The 16,661-nt window shown below is 27.9% G+C and overlaps 1 protein-coding gene across 4 annotated transcripts; it reads left to right on the forward strand.

Moving 5' to 3' along the window:
* The first annotated feature begins 111 nt into the window (after nucleotides 1–111).
* Nucleotides 112–16,541, forward strand: mus201 (rad2 superfamily protein mus201). Of its 4 annotated transcripts, none has more exons than XM_067047879.1 (12): nucleotides 112–548; nucleotides 2,424–2,599; nucleotides 4,185–4,372; nucleotides 4,848–5,028; nucleotides 5,117–5,315; nucleotides 7,709–8,907; nucleotides 9,019–9,117; nucleotides 9,214–9,427; nucleotides 9,607–9,837; nucleotides 13,144–13,331; nucleotides 14,835–15,062; nucleotides 16,264–16,541. In XM_067047879.1, exons 1-12 carry the CDS (start codon nucleotides 461–463, stop codon nucleotides 16,345–16,347), a joined length of 3,075 nt encoding a protein of 1,024 aa, XP_066903980.1. In that variant the 5' UTR covers nucleotides 112–460; the 3' UTR covers nucleotides 16,348–16,541. The 4 variants fall into 4 exon arrangements, with proteins under 4 accessions (XP_066903980.1, XP_066903979.1, XP_066903981.1 ...); XM_067047878.1 differs by having other exon boundaries at nucleotides 112–382; XM_067047880.1 differs by lacking the exon at nucleotides 2,424–2,599 and adding an exon at nucleotides 1,335–1,464 and having other exon boundaries at nucleotides 114–548.
* The last annotated feature ends 120 nt before the right edge of the window (nucleotides 16,542–16,661 follow it).

Genomic DNA, 16,661 nt, shown 5'->3' on the forward strand with positions numbered 1-16,661 from the left:
ACAACAAGCCGGAGAAGAAGGGAGGTTCGGCCAATCAAATGGTTGGATTTTTAGAGTAAACTACTCCCACTCGGCCACCTTTTCACCAATAGGACGCTAGTGTTGCCAATCATGAAACTGTAGAAGAAAGGGGATAGGAGAATCAAGGCGAATGTGATTTTCCCACGGGTCCTTACGCACTGTGAGAAATAGAAAGAGCATCCGTTCCCTTATTACTCCAAGGCGGGTTTATGCTTTGCCCACAGGTGCTAGGTCCTTCCAATACAAACTTAAGAGCGATGAAGGCTCTTTATGAATCTTAATTTCCCCATAAGTTTTCTCGAAATTAATCTCATGATCATCTGTTTCTCATTGGCGTTTTTCTTCATTAATCAATTAACCGGTAATTATACTCACCTAAGATTATAGTGTTCCCTTAAAAATTATAGGATTGACCCAGGCTTTCAAACAATAGTTTACTATGGGTGTTCATGGGTTGTGGAAGCTTATAGAATCTTCAGGAAAACCTGTACCTCTTGAAACTTTAGAAAACCGAGTACTTGCAGTTGGTATCCTTTGTTTGGCCTAATATTATCAAATAAACTTCTCATGACAGATTTGATTAGTGTTTTTAATCATTTAACCTAAACCAGAACATTTTAATTTTAGCTGTTAACAGTAAATGTCTCATATTTTTACTATCTTTCTATGTTGACAAAATTTAATTAGGTATATTACTGCTGATCTTGTGAGGACTGATTTCATCCAGAGTAAATTTAGTCATTTCTAACCTAGTAAACAGTTTCTACCATATACTAGTTAATTTTTTATGAATAAAGGCTGTTCTTTGTTTTGTTGTAGGAAATGTTTAATTTTTTCTTCTATTTTGAACAGAATTGTGTGCATTTTTATTGAACAATCAAATGAAAGAGTTGTTTGTATTTATTACCCTAGCATGACGACCTGTCAGTCATCAAAGTTTGATTCATTAATTAATCTCCTTGCATAAATTCAGAAAAAAAATCTTGATTTTTCTAACTTAGTCCATCATCCACTGAGAAAATGTCCTTACTGAGTATTTTCATTTTATTGCATGTATCTCAATACATCTCACATTATAGTACACATATCACATACAATCTCAATTCATGATATATATTTGGAATCGTATAAAAAGCTTAAGTTTAAAATTTTTTTTTGTGACCAGTTTAAAGAAAATATATTTAAATCTTTCATCATCAAATATATTATCAATCTAGATTTATGAAATTTATAATTTTTTTTAGTTTCATTATTGCTTGATAGAACATGTGAAAATATTTCTTGTTATTGTTCCTTAACAAACCAACCTTCAGAGAATTTGTCTGATAATTACATGCCATTATATCCTGAAATTGTATTTTTGTCTGCCTCAGAGCCTGGGAAAATCTCTTGAACAAGAATATTTCATTCAAGGAAGTGCCAGACATTTTCCCACAGCTCTAGGTGGGTAATTTCCTTCACATGCCATTGTTGCTTCTTTAAGTACGACTTATTCATAACAATTAGTATCCATTTCCAACCTCTTCTTCCTGAGTAATTACTTATTAATTAAAAACTGCTTGAATGTATTAACATTAGAATGTGTGGGAAAATAGCCAAGATGAGAAACTCCAATAATTAATGTTGAATTGTTAAATAATCCATCCTTAATTATTGTTTTAATACCAATTTCAGCGTTGTAAAACTTTAAAGTAAATATTTTCTTTAGGAAACATACTAAAATAAACCTGATCACAAGCATTAGAAATAAAATTGGCCGTCAATGACCTTGCATAGATGGGGAATGTCAAAGAAATAAATTAAATTTAAACTTAAGAAAAAATTAACATCTACTTGGGATGATTTACTTCATTTTATAAGAATTTTCTGTTTTGCCTCAATATTTTTTTTTATCATTCTGAAGAATGTTTTATTCATTTTGGCTAGTATTTCAAAACTGAATCTAATAATATAATTATATAGATTATTTATTATTTATATTATTACATACTTTCTTATTAATAGGTACTGTTTTTTATAATGATAATACTCAGCCTAACATTAAAAAATTTTAACACGATTTCCTAAAATAATCCAATTAATGATAAGTTCTCAAATTCAATTACTCTGAATTTTTGTCTCTGTGTTAATTAAATTGAATAACAATTATTTTATGAATATTGTCTTTAGGTTCTTTCAGTATCACAATATAAAATAAAACATTTGTCTCTGTATAATAAATTAACATCTACTGAGGTTAATATAGTTTATTATATGATAATCAGTTTTGCCTCTTGGTATTTTTTTCTTGGGTTCTAAACAATTTACTATCCCTGCTAGTTGGTGTACTTATCTTAATGTCTTTAAACTCTAATGATTGTAGCAATACTAGAATTACTTAATTTTCCTTAATTATACTATAGATGTTTCAATTTGGCTTTATCAGCTGGTTAAAGGCTTTCAAGAGAAGGCTGGACAATCGGTTGCCAATGCTTATCTTCTTGGTCTTTTTCATCGAATATGTAAACTTTTGTTCTACCGTATCAAACCTATATTTGTATTTGATGGTGGTGTGCCTGCACTCAAAAGAAAAACTATAGTTAGTATTTTTTAAGTTGTAGATTCTCTTTGTGTGTTTACATCTGTGTGTGTATGTATATATATATTTTTTTTTTCCTCTATAGTAAGCTATATATTTATAGTCTAAGCTATAATCTATAGTAAGCTATATTTTTCCTCTACAGAAGAGGTGTAAATTTTAAATAATTTGTGCATGCAAATATATAGTATGTGTGTTTCTGTGGCTTGGTATGAAACAACTAATGTCTTGAAAACTTAGGAGTGTAAAAAAATACAGAAACGATTTTTATTTTACAAAAGCAAATGCAAAAAGACTCCTTACTGGACTTTGGTCTGGAATATGTGTAAATATTTTTCTCTTTTTTTAAATAGATTTTATTATTTAAAATTGATGTTGGTTAATCTTATACCGAGGGATAGATACTTATCTGGTGTATGTTTATATAACTATTTAATTGTTATATTGTTTATTCTTTCTCCTACAGAGTTTTTTTAAATCATTATAGTTTTTTAGAATTGTTCGTAGATTAATATCATCGATGTAGAAAAATATAATGATTACTTTGATTATGAAATTCCTGAGAACTTGAGTATTGTGTGCTGATGTTTTTCATATCAAGATTCACAGCTGTGGGAACGGAAGTAGAATCTCTCTTTTTAACCTCATTGTTTTTAAAATCAGTTCTCTGCAAGTTTTATTTTTATTTTTTATTTATTGAATTTGCATAGATTATTTATTTTATGTTGTGGTATACAAAATTAAAAAATTTTCAATTTATTTTTTTTCATTTTAGCAGTATGGAAGTATTCATAGTGTTCATTCTTATTTGTGTCTGAAATACTTTTTTTTATTTGTGGGAATCTGATAGAAAAGGGTATTTTGTTGCTTAACGCTTGATTAACTTACTCCCTGTGAGAGTTTAGCTAGCTAAATCTTCCCAAATCACTGACCTGTGCGATACTGGTCTTATTCCATATCATCAACTCATGACTTGGTAAACTATTCAACTATGGATTTGAAACACTTTTTTGTCCTCAGCTTGCAGATATGCATGAAATCACCGTGAAGAGGAAGATTAGGAGTGAACCTTTGCCTGTTACGCTATGTTTCCCATTCCTTTACTGGTGAAAAAACAAAACCAGTTTTATATATTCTTGATTAAAAAATGTTGTATCATTGATATATATTTACCTTTTCTTCTGAATTTTAGTTAACTATTATAAATGTTGACATTAATGAATAATTTTTTTGTTATTTTTAAGAATTTTATATCTACATGTATCAATGTAAAATTAAATACTATCTATATGACTTTTTTTTTTTTAATAATTCTGTTTTGTATATCTACATTTATTAATTTCATTAATACAATTAATATACTATTAACTTTTTTTTTAAATAATTTTATTTTCTATATCTACATGTATCATTGTAAAATTAAGTACTAACTATATTAACTTTTGTTTTTTAATGTGTGCTGAATATTGAATTAGCAAAACATTCTCTTCCTATTAAATTATTTTTTATTTAATTATTTTTATGATGTTTCCTCATATTTATTTTTTTGGAATTATTTTTCACTTATGTAATTATATTATTTCAGGCTGCCAGGCAACATAGCCGTAGCAAGGCTGAAGAGTTGGGGGAAAAATTAAGAATGACTTTATTAGAAAACTTAGCAAAGCAAGAAGCTTTGGGCAATGCTTTGGGGGAATCATTTGTGCTCCCAAAGATGTTTCATCCTAAAGAAGACTCATTGTTTAACCTTCCTCCACTTCCTGCATCAAAGGAGTAATTTTAATTAAATATTTAGATAAATGAAGACTATTGCATATTTTATATAAGTTACAAGTTTATTTCATCCAGTTTAAGTTTAAAACTGGTTTTGAAGTAATCAATTTCTGTGAAGTTCATTTTAAAGAAGGAAGTGTCCACCTAAGTAAAAATTTAAAACCTAAGTAAAAATTTATACATTTTCTCAAAAAAGGTTCCAAGTTCAATTAGATTTTTAAAGAATGGAGTAGATCATGTTATATTCCAAGAATATTAGGTCAAGAATTAGTTTAACTACTATTTAGCACTTGCTTCTTACGGGATTTACTTGGTTCTTATAATGTATGGACACTTTATTCAGCACTTTTAATAACTAACTAGTTTATAGAAATGAGGAGTACTTTTTTGTTTTAAACTGCCTTCAGTTATTAAAGATCCATGACTTTTGTTTTTTATTACCCTTGTTATGGTTATAGTTATTTTCTTCTTTTAGATCTGAGGAAAGTGACCTTGATTCAGACCGAGAAGTATTTAGGTATAAAGATTTACATTCAATTGACATCAATAGTGAAGAATTTTTGTCTCTCCCTCCTGACATGAGACATGATATTTTGACAGAGTTAAAAGAGACAAGGAAGGAAAATTCTTGGGCAAAGCTCCATCTCATGCCTGAGGTATTAAGTTCAATAATTTGTGATTGGTCTTTAATGTTATATCTATTCATCTATATATATATTATTAGTTAAAAAAATATATTTTAAGGAAGGCAGTGAGTTTTCCAATTTTCAAATGAGCCGCCTTCTGAAAAGGAGAGCTGTCCAAGTAGGTATTGAGCAGGCTGAAGGAGAGATGGGGTGCAGAGGATTTACAATAGCCGATCTTCAATCTATTCTTTCAGAGCAAGGTGTAGAGCTTGCTCAAAGGATAGCTGCTGATAATACAACAAAAATTCTATATGCTGGCAAGTTTTTTTTTTTTAAACATTTTCCAAGTAATAAAACTATTTGTATGCAAATTTATTTTTCTCATTATAAATGACTTATTTTTATCACTGTAACTGTCATACTGGTTCTTTGTTTCCTATTTCTTCATCAGTTCATAATGGTTTTTATATATTAGATTAAGTATTTTATATATTCAATTCTTTATTTTAGAGCCATTCTTGTGTGTGTGAGAATTGATACAATTTATTATTGTATTCTTATTTCTGTTTTATAGTCTGTTACATTTTAATTGCTTAAGGACTTGTTTATTAAAAAAATTAATTATATGTACTAGTTATAACAAGATGGTTGTTATGTTGCCTGTACATAACACTGAAGGCCTGACACTGGCACAACAAAATAAGCTACTTATTAGTTTTGTTCTCTAATAACCACGCCTTTCCTCCTTCTGACCATTTTCTTCTCATATTAATCCACTGTCAAAAATAAAGGCATCAACTAATTACAATTAATTTATTAAACTTGCAACTCAGTTGTTCATAATGTTAAACTTTTTTTTTTCAGTTTCATGTCCATATTGTTAAATTCAAGTTGTCAATGTACACAATTAGCTCTAAATATCAAAATTATTTTATTTTTCATATTACACAAAACAAATACAGATAACTTTCTGCCAATTAAGTTTTTCTGTTTAAACATAATTTTACTGAATCCATTAACTTTTGTTTACTGTATTGTTTCCTTATTTAATTAGCATTTTTTGTTTTAAGTAATTTTAATGAATAATAGATAGCAAAAGTATTACTGTACATTATTCAAAATATTCTAGAACAAAATATTCTAGAATTGTAATCAAACTCAACAAAATTATTACACTGTACCTAAATTAAATGGTCTCTGATGAAGTATTTGACTGTTCAGCCCTGAAATCTATATATTGAATTTATGTCATTATGAGTAAAATTAATTTAATTATTCCATAATAGTATTATTTATTTGAATATCAAAAACCTTATGAGTTTTATATTAACTGTTCTGTTGTTTGTCTAAAATCAAAACAACTAATTAATTAGGAAAATTTGTTATTAGGATTTATTAGTTTTTTTAATATTTTTGAGAAATAGTCAACAATGAGTGGTGTTAGTAGCAGTTAATATAAACACTGCACTGTAACATTCTTATCAATTCTATGTTTGGTTATTTATTTGTATTTTTGCAAATTTAAGTCCCGACCTCTTCTGAAAATGATCCGTTGGTGATTATTTCTTTGAAATCCTCCGCTGTGATAAAATTAAAGCAGTAAAATAATGGTATAGGTTATAACCCCACAATATTATTTTTGTTTTATACACATAATTATTGATGTTTTAATTAGATCATAACTTTTTATTCAAGCTCTCTCAAGAGATAGACAATCATTCTTCCTGTCTGAGGAAAAGGATTTTTGAGATCCTTTCTAGTAGAGGTTGGAGCCTAAATTCACATATGTTTTCTGTCATTACAAAGAAGGGAATAGATTTTTTCTCAATTAAAAATAAAAAACACAATTTCGCAACAGAGGTAACCAAACATAAAACTGATAATAAATATTACAGTACTGTGTTTTTCATAACTGTCACACAGTTAATCATGATTTTTTTAAGTACCATTTTTTTTGTGATTGCTAAGTTATCATAGTTAGAACATAATGTTTCTGTTTATTTTTCATGCTAAAGCATTACATTATGCTGTCCAAAATGTTTTTATTTCAGATCAATATCGTGGAATTGGGTAGGACTCCCACTCCTAATTCGATATATAGGATCAGAATTGTGATTCCTTAAACTTGTGTTGTTATTCATCAGAGTTAAATATAACCCCGGATGGATTTGTATTTCCTCTACATTGAAATAAAGAAGGTTAGTTAATATTTTATTTACTTTTTCCCAAACACAAGATGGCAGGCAATATTGATTAAATGGCTGTTGTTAAAGTCTGTATATAGTCACTGTTAACATTGGTTTTTGTGTAATAATTTTGTTGGGTATTGTTTCTACTTCCTATTTTAATGTCAAAACTGTGATTTAAAAATAATTAATTATATATTTGATTTTGTCATTGTAATTACTGTTATTATATAGTCTTTCTAATTTAAAGAGCTATAATGCTTGGATCTAATATACCTATGTCAAATTCTCTCTCTTCTATATTTTTATCACTCTAACTATATATCTGACTAAATATAGTTCAGAAATTACATGGTTGTTTACAACCCATAGATTGTGCTATCATTTTGTTGGTAGTGGTTGTTGATTGTATGAATTAAATTTTTCTTTGTTATATGAATGAAATAAATTACTTGTTATAAAGCCATTTTTATATGTCTCTTTGTGTATGTATTTGGTTTATTTATTTATGTTTTTTGTTTCAGATAATTTGAATAAAGTTATCAATAAAAATAACAAATCTAGTACTGAATCTGCAAGAGAAAGTTGTAAGGAGTTATCCAGTACAAATGAAGTTGATTTAGATGAAATAGATTCAACAGATGATGATAGTTTAACGCAAAATGAAATATATGAAATAGTGAAAAATAGCTCGACCTCCCTGGGCTTAAAAAGTGAAGACCTGCAATTCAAAGTTTCAGCTGACAGCTCTCATAAAAAGAATGATGGGAAAACTGAAGTGGACAAAGAATTAGAAGTTAATGACCAGGCCACGGAAAATGAATTGAGAAACAGTGAAATAGAATTGGAGCATGGGATTCTCCCACAAGACAGTTCCCATTGTCAGCTTCCATCTCCTCTATCTAGCTCTCTTCAACTAGCATCTATTTCAAGTTCAGAATTAAACAAAAGAGTTGATGGTAAAAATGAAACTGATTTAAAAATAAAAAGAGAAAAGTTTCCTGCTCATTTAGGCTCCATTTCAAGTACAGAATCAAACAAAACATTGGATTGTAAAAATGAAACTAACTTAAAAAATGGAAACAAACAGTTGCTTAATTCATCTAATACATCTGATATAAATAGTTCAATATTGCCTAGTAAACTTGATTATTCTAATAAAACTGTTTTTAGTTCCAAAGAAATAAAAAGTGAAAGTACTTTAAAAGATGCATCAGTTTCATCAGAATCTTCAATTACCCAAAATGTACTTGGTGACTCATTTCCTAAAGTTGGAGTAATTTCTGATATAGAATCATCTAGTGATTCTGAAGATTTCATTGAAGTTAGTGAAGATCTTAATTTGAGTATTAATGATGAGCCCAGTGCAATTAGTCCTTCAATTCCTACTCAAATAATAATTGATTCTACGGAAGAACTCAAAGATGATATGTTTTCTGACATATTTACAAATCCTGGTAATGACCAGTTACAGGATAACAAAATAGAAATAGACAAGGATAATTCTACCACCCTGAATAAAATTATTAAAGGCAGTTATGAGGACACTAAAGGAAGTGTTTTAGCTGATAGCAAATTCGCTGCAAAAGAAACAGTAAAAAGTTACAGTAAAACTGAATCAGTGCCTAATGAAATAAATACCACTGGATCTGGCACACTACAGGAGCAGCATCTTGTAAAAGCAGTTCCTCAGTTATCTGTCGATGAAATAATCACAATGAAAGTGAGTCCAGAACAAATATGTTATCTATTAGTTATTATATATTATACTGTAATATTACTATATTACATTATACTATTATATTATCTATGTGTGATTAAATTATTTCTTTAGAAAGATCTGGAACGTGAATCAGACAGTCTTAGGAATGAAGCTTTTAAGGAAGATCGTATCGCATCAACTATTACTGAGCAAATTATACAGGATGCCCAAGTAAAATTAAAAAAAAAATATATATATATATATTTATTTATTTGTTTGCTTTGTGTATTAATTACATCTACCAATATTTTGAAATTTTCATTTCAGCAACTACTACAGTTATTTGGAATACCATATATTATAGCCCCTCTGGAAGCTGAAGCACAGTGTGCTTATCTTGACCTTACCCACCAAACACAAGGAACAATAACAGATGATTCAGATATTTGGTTGTTTGGTGGCAGAACTGTTTATAAGAACTTTTTTGACCAGAAAAAATTTGTCTTGCAATTTAAATCGACTGATATATCAAGATGCCTGCGTAAGACTGCTATAATTTAATTTGTATTGTATGTTAGTGATATACATGAGAACAATCTATCTTTACTACATTTTTAAAAATATATTAGTATGCAAGTGGCTAAAGTTTAATATCATATAATTTATCTATTTTTCTTTACTTAAGTCAATAATAATCAAATAATTTAATTGATTTTACAGATATGGGGCGTGATGATATGATTATGCTTGCCCTCCTCAGCGGTAGTGACTATACCCCTGGATTAACTGGCGTTGGAGCAGTGACTGCTTTAGAAATTATAGCTCATTTCCCCCAAAATGAAAAAGAATCCACAATTTTGCAAAGATTATCCCACTTTTCTGATGATTACAAGAAGTCTAAACTGAAGCCTAATATATCATCCAAACTAAAAAAGATATCTATCTCCCAAGGTATTAATTATTTAATTATAATGATTCATGTTGACTCTGGTTAGAAGTTTACTCAATAATAAGAACTATTTTGGCTAACATAACATTTTTAACTCCTAACATGAATAATAATCCTATATGAGATTCATATATGAATAATAATCCTTTTAATTAAAAGTAAAAACCAAATTTTTGACAAGGGTATTTAATAGAGGAATTTGTGGAATTCAAATTTATTAAGTTTTTCTTTGTCCCTGGACTGCATCATTCAAATTATTCTTTTTAAGTTCACTTGATTCATTATAAGTCAAATATATAATGTATATTAAATATGTTTACCTAATGTATGATAAGTCAAATATTCACTTGAATAAATTTGTTTTTTTATATAAGTAAACAGAGTTTTTGATTTAGTGAAGAAATAATATTGGTTTTATATTAGATTTACTTTTACCTAATAAAAAAAATGTCAGCATGTATTGAAATTTCTTAGCCGGAGTATGATTTTTATACTTGAGTTATTATTTGCAAATGTTATTATATTATTGATAAATATTCATTCTCGAAAAACCATGAACAATTCTTTATATGAAAATTTAAATAATAAAGTGATTACATAATAGCTGATTCTATTCTGTACGATTCGTTGTCCTTGATTTAGCTTATGTATTTTTTGAAAATTTCCCATGACATTATTAATGACCATTGTTATAAATTTATTTGACCTTAAGCGAGGCTATATGACGTAATTAAGCATATTAGCAACTTTATCGGATACTAAGATTTTAACCATAACTTTCAAAGTATTAAGACTTATAATTTGAATTACTTGTCATATTGATAGTATCCTAGATAATTTTTCCAATATTAACATTCTTTGTTATCACGAATAATCCGATAAGCAGAAATCTATATTATCTGTAAATGTTCTTAAATGGTAATGGAATAAATAATTTTAAACTACCTCCAAAACATTAAAATGGCAATAACATTAGATTATATTCAATTTCATAATTTTTTTTTCTTCTTTCATCTAAGTATTACTTGTTTAAAATATTGAAATTGTTGACAAATATTACTTCTTATAGTTTCTAATTATATACACATTAGTTGAATAAATAGTACATTGTTGCTTAAGCTGTGAAAACTTGTAAGTCTGAAAAAATCAACTATGTAATTATAGTATTATTTAATTATAATATAAATAAATTAATATAGAGTTTACAACATAATGTCTTGAATAAGTCTGAGTTTTAGCCTGAGATGAAGTTGGATTTCCTTGTAAGGTATTACACATTTAACTGCTGGTAACTGGGAATGGAAATTTGTAAAACGTTAATAGAAACATTAGTAATAACCTTAATATTGTTTTTAAACAAGAATGGTTGTGTCTGGTTTTTCTATTGATGAGAGGAAAGAGCATTGCTAACCTTGCACAGGTCAGGGTTAGTTTAATATCGATATAATGATCCCACGTAAAATGAAATGAACTTCCAGGTTTCTTACGGCTTTGTTTGCTGGATTTCATTGCAATTCGTTACTGTTGAGGATCAACTCGGGTGAGTCTGATAGGTGTCTAATTGTTGACAACTAAGTGTCTAATTTTTGGAAGTACATTTTTGAATGTTCAGACTGATCATCCATTTAGTAAAGTATTTCTCTAGATCATTAAGGTTAGCCTGAATATAATGGGAATGTTAAATCTAATTCTATAAGAGTATTTGTGGTTATTATTGTGTCATTATGTTGGGAAAAACTGCCATGTTATCAGCGAACATAGCTATGGAGGTATGTGTAGAATGGATGATGTCCTTAGGATAAAAGTTAATGGGAATGGGGAAAAGAACTGAACCTTGTGGATCAACAGAATAGATTTTTCTGATGGTGGAATGTGTGTTATTTATTCTATATTCGATATTTATTCATTTAGACAAAATGGTCTTTAAATTTCAATGGATATTTTGAAAAATTTGTGATTTTCTTTGAGTCAACGCATTTTGGCTCTAAATCATAGTAATTTTTTATATGTTCATGTCTGTGACAGTTGGTACAAATTGGAATATCATTTTTTTTGTTTAGGTTCTTATTTAATTACTGCTGAAAATAAGTAGGTTTTTAATTTTTTTTAACAGAAGTCTATTATTTGTAGCATGTGAAGATATGGGTAGTATTCTTATAGAATTAGATTTAACATACCCATTATTATTATTTACTAGTACTTTCTGAACCAGGATTAAAGAAAATTATATTAAAATTAAAATAGAAAATATACAGTGTATTCCAGCATTTACTCTGTTTTTCCTTCTTTTAATACATATTCAACCATTATAAGGATACATAATCATGAGAGATAGTTGACTGTGAATGGCTTATACGAGGAGAAGATGGTTGGGGGTTCGGTCAAAATATAACACAAATAAGTTGAAATAACTTATTTAATCGTGCTAACGTTTCAGCCAGAATTTCTAGCCTTCATCAGGGCTAAGAACAGAACAAGATAACAACCAATGAATACAGAAAATAAAAAATAACATATAAACAGAATGACATAAAGTAAATAATTGTACAGAATAGAATTAATAAAATTAAAGTGATGAAAGAAGTGGAAAATAAAATGTATATATAGGTAATTGAACAAGTTTGTAAAATAACATAATTAATGAAATAAAATAAAAATTTAAGTTATATAATACAAAGAAATATGAATATTTTAGTTTCTTAATAATTTACAAATTAAAATTAGGGAAAGAAAAAATAAAATTGAGAGAAAATATATGTAATAAATGAAATATGTAACCATAATAATAGATAAAGAAGCAAAATATGAAGTTAAGTTTAACAATAGAAGTTAATAGAAAAAGAAAAAAAAAAATCTAGTTCTGCTCTTTGCCCCAATGAAGGCTAGAAATTCTGGCCAAAACGGCACGATTAAATAAGTTATTTCAACTTATTTGTGTTATATTTTGACCATACTCCCCAACCATCTTCTCCTCATTATAAGGATAATTGTATTGACATTGTTGTTTTGTTTTTTTAGCTGAATAAGAGTGCCGCGAATTTTTTTAAGGCTAAAAACGGTGCTATAGTCAAAAAAGTTTGGAAAGTAGTGTGCTGGTTTATATCAGAGTTCTTTTAAAAGTATTGGATGCTGGGTAAACCAATTATTTCTTTATCTGATTCCATTAAATATAGAAATAATTATACAAGTAAATATATAAATAAAACTGATTCGCTAGTCATTCTGATAAAATTACTTAAAATTTATCTAATAAATCTAAAATATTTTTTACAGTAATTGTAATAAACTTAATTATGCATTAATTTTAGGTTTTCCTAGTATAGAAGTTGTCAAGGCTTATTTGGAACCGCTTGTTGATCAGAGTACTGAACCTTTCTCTTGGCGTAAACCTAAGTTAGCTGAGTTAAGAAATTATGCTAGGGAAAAATTTGGTTGGAATGAGACCAGGACTGACAAAATGCTTCAGCCTGTTTTTGAAAATCTTAACAGAACCGAGGTAATAACAATTTGTCTTCAATAGAAGAATCATGCAATACATGTAGCAACATCTGTAGACAATAATCCTAAGACACATTTTAGGAAATTTTAGAGTTTTTAATAATAATTTTTTGGCCAATTTACATCAGTCTTTTAACTTTCAAATTTTAAGGAGTTGTGAGACAGTTAAGCATAAGATAATTGCAACTAAATTGCATTTATATTAAATCAAATTTATCGGATACAAATTCTGAGTAAAAATAAGTTTTACAATTTTAATACTATTTTTATTTTGTATCATTTAGCTATTACAACTAAAAATGTTCTGCCAATATATGTATTTCCTAGTATAAATACTCCACTTATTTAAATTTGTCTGTAGTGAATATCTTGGTTGGTAGTTTTTGATTCCAATCTCTGTTTGTTTTTGATATTTTATTATCCAAAAAAAAATGTTATAAAAAATGGATATTATTAAAGTCCCTCATTCAAAACTCAAGACAAACTGAGAGATAATAAAATTTTATATTGCATTACTGTGTCGTAAGCAGTAAAAATCAAAGTTGTAATGTACAAATCAATATTAAATGAACCAATATAGTAGTGTAGTGAAATACAAAACCCGAGAAAATTAATGTTGTAAAAAGAATTTTTACTTTAGATTATTTGTAAAATGATTTTTTTTGGTTATAAAATCTTAGGCACCTTTATTGTATGATTTGAATTGTATTATCAATTGCAGAAGGTATTTAAATTGAAAGTAGGTAAAATATTTGAAAATGACTGTAATACTCTTATTAGTTATTTGTCATTAGATTCATCCCTGGTTTGATAACCAAAATAAATCATCAAACTAATAATATAAAACACAAATCCAGGCTATACCATTAATTTTCCTATGATTTTCACCATATTATTGTATGGTTGACTCAATATTAGTTTGTACCCTATAACTTTGACTTATATAGCTTATAATGTAATAATGGCCTGCAAAATTTCATGTAAGTTATTTTATTTCCTTTAGTGTAAGACTCATAATAATAAAATATTTTTTTCTTAAAACCATCATTTTTCATTTTTAAATATTATTTTTTTTTTCGGGAATGGTAAACAATTAAAAACCCTTATTATATCCACATTCTGATAAGTTCTAAATAGCTGATGATCCCCATCATCTATGAATATTAGCTAACATTTTTTAGAAATTGTATGAAGGCTTAAAAGATAAGTTTGTAAAAAAGTTGATAAAAATCAGCTGTGTCATTCTACAAAGCTGACGCCTTTAATTCAGTAAAATTTCCTAAGAAATTGTTTTCTAAGTATTAAGAAATGTGTGTGCCAAGATTCCCCAAATTCAGTCTATTAGTTCTACAGATCTGATTTATCAACTTACCATTTCAATGGATTAATGAAAATGGAATCCATAATATGGATTGAGCTGCTTGTGATTTATTAAATATTTATATCTATTTTAGTTATAAATTTTAATTTTATTACATTAGAAATATTTAAAACATTCCAGGGTCAGGGGACATTGCATAGATATTTTGAATGGAATTTTGAAGGCATTGAAAATCAAATGAGCAAACGAGTTGAGAAGGCTGTTACTCTTTTAAAAACACCATCTTTATTGGATTCTCTCCCTAGTCATAGTAAAGCAAAAAAGCAGATAACTGGGCGCCCTAGTACAAGTACTGATTCATTTCAAACTAATACTAATTTGACAGTGAAAAGTAAAACTCCTGCACAGGTAAGGTTTATTTATATTGTTTCCTAGTCAATTGAAACCTTTTTCAAGTCAAATGTAACCTTCTTTATTTCAAATATAACCTATTCCATTATACTCTTGAAGGGAGAAATCTGTCTGGAAAAGTGAAGCCTACAAGATGGGCCTTATGATATACTGTGGGGGCATGGCACAAGAGTAAGAGCCAATCACTGGCTACCTTCTAATTCAGTTTAGATTACGATGATGGACATTCCTATAACATCGATGTAATCTGTGGTCCAAGGGTGTGATCCCTTCATTTTTCCTTTGATGGAGGGTAGTTTATGACACCCCTTAATTACAGCTTACAGGTTACACCTTTTCCAATTCAATTGGCTTATTCATCCAACTTTTTTTTGTTTATATATATATAGATTGATATCTATATTAAGTATAAATTTTAACTTTAGAGTTATATAAAAAAAATAAAAACATAATTACTGTTTGTTAGAGATGTTTATGATAGTTTGTTAGGTTTTCTTCGATCCTACAGGAAATAAAACCTCTAGGCCACATTCGAACCTGCACCATTGTATACTCGAGGTTGCTAAGGTTACCCCTCAGCTCCCTTGGCTACAAAATCTCAAAATCTTTTAAACAATATCATTACAGAATACAGTGGTAATTCAGAATGCATGTGGCCAGTCTCAAATCCAATTCAAAAAGTAGAATCAGGACTCCTAAAAGTCCAATAAAATAATAAAAGATCCCAATATTTAAGAATTCTTGAAATGTAATAATAAATCTAAATGAGTCTGCATAAAAAACCTCAGTAGAAAAAAAAAATCTTGTATGAATTAGCCAAAATTATTTGAAAAGTGATCATTATAATTACATTTAAATAATTAAAGGATTAAAATATAATATTTTTTAAATTAATTCAAGTCCAGTTGGGTTACAAATGAAATGGAAAAAGTTTTATTGGAAAGGTTACATTCGAAATAGAAAAGGTTTCAATATACTTGGAAATGCTATATGTACATTATTTTTTCCTAATAAAGTAGCATTCTTGTTAAATAAATAAAAGTGAAAATGGGGGAATTCCCTGAAAGGTCGATAAAGCAAAGTATAAATAGTTGAAATAAAGGAAGAAATGTTTTATACAAATTTAATGAATTAAAACCTAATTCTTACAGATAAAATTATATGTTAGTTTTGTTATTAATTGTTTGATTTTTTGCAGATAGCCAGGGAAAAAGCTGCTAAAAAGATTAAAGAACTGAAAAAACAAGGAAAATTTAAATCTAGAGGAAACAATAAAAAATAACTAGTTTATATGTATAGAAGTTTTGATAATTTAAATATATGCTTTTTTTAATATTTATTGTATCTTCTCCTAGTGAGATAAGTTTATGAAATAAATTGTTAAAAGTCATCGATATTTTTTTCAATTATTTATGATTGTAAATTAATATTGTATAAAATAAATTATTTTTTAAGAATAGCAGGTATTACAGATCATATGGTTTCTTTTTAAATTTTTCACCATCCCTCCATCTTACATGTCCAACCTCCATTAAAAGTACTCAAAGAGGGTCAATAGTGATTAGAAGTCAGTAAGTAATCATTTATCTAGTATAT

The sequence above is a fragment of the Halyomorpha halys genome, unplaced genomic scaffold, assembly GCF_000696795.3.
Source record: "Halyomorpha halys isolate HHAL.00 unplaced genomic scaffold, Hhal_1.1 Scaffold33.1, whole genome shotgun sequence".
Taxonomy (NCBI): domain Eukaryota; kingdom Metazoa; phylum Arthropoda; class Insecta; order Hemiptera; family Pentatomidae; genus Halyomorpha; species Halyomorpha halys.

What these genes read in the sequence shown, in the direction of transcription:
- mus201 (XM_067047878.1), top strand. Translation starts at nt 292, where the DNA reads ATGAATCTTAATTTCCCCATAAGTTTTCTCGAAATTAATCTCATGATC. An exon ending in AAATTATACAGGATGCCCAA is followed by an intron (nt 9,118 to 9,213) that starts GTAAAATTAAAA and finishes TTTTCATTTCAG; the next exon opens with CAACTACTACAGTTATTTGG. An exon ending in AAAGATATCTATCTCCCAAG is followed by an intron (nt 9,838 to 13,143) that starts GTATTAATTATT and finishes CATTAATTTTAG; the next exon opens with GTTTTCCTAGTATAGAAGTT.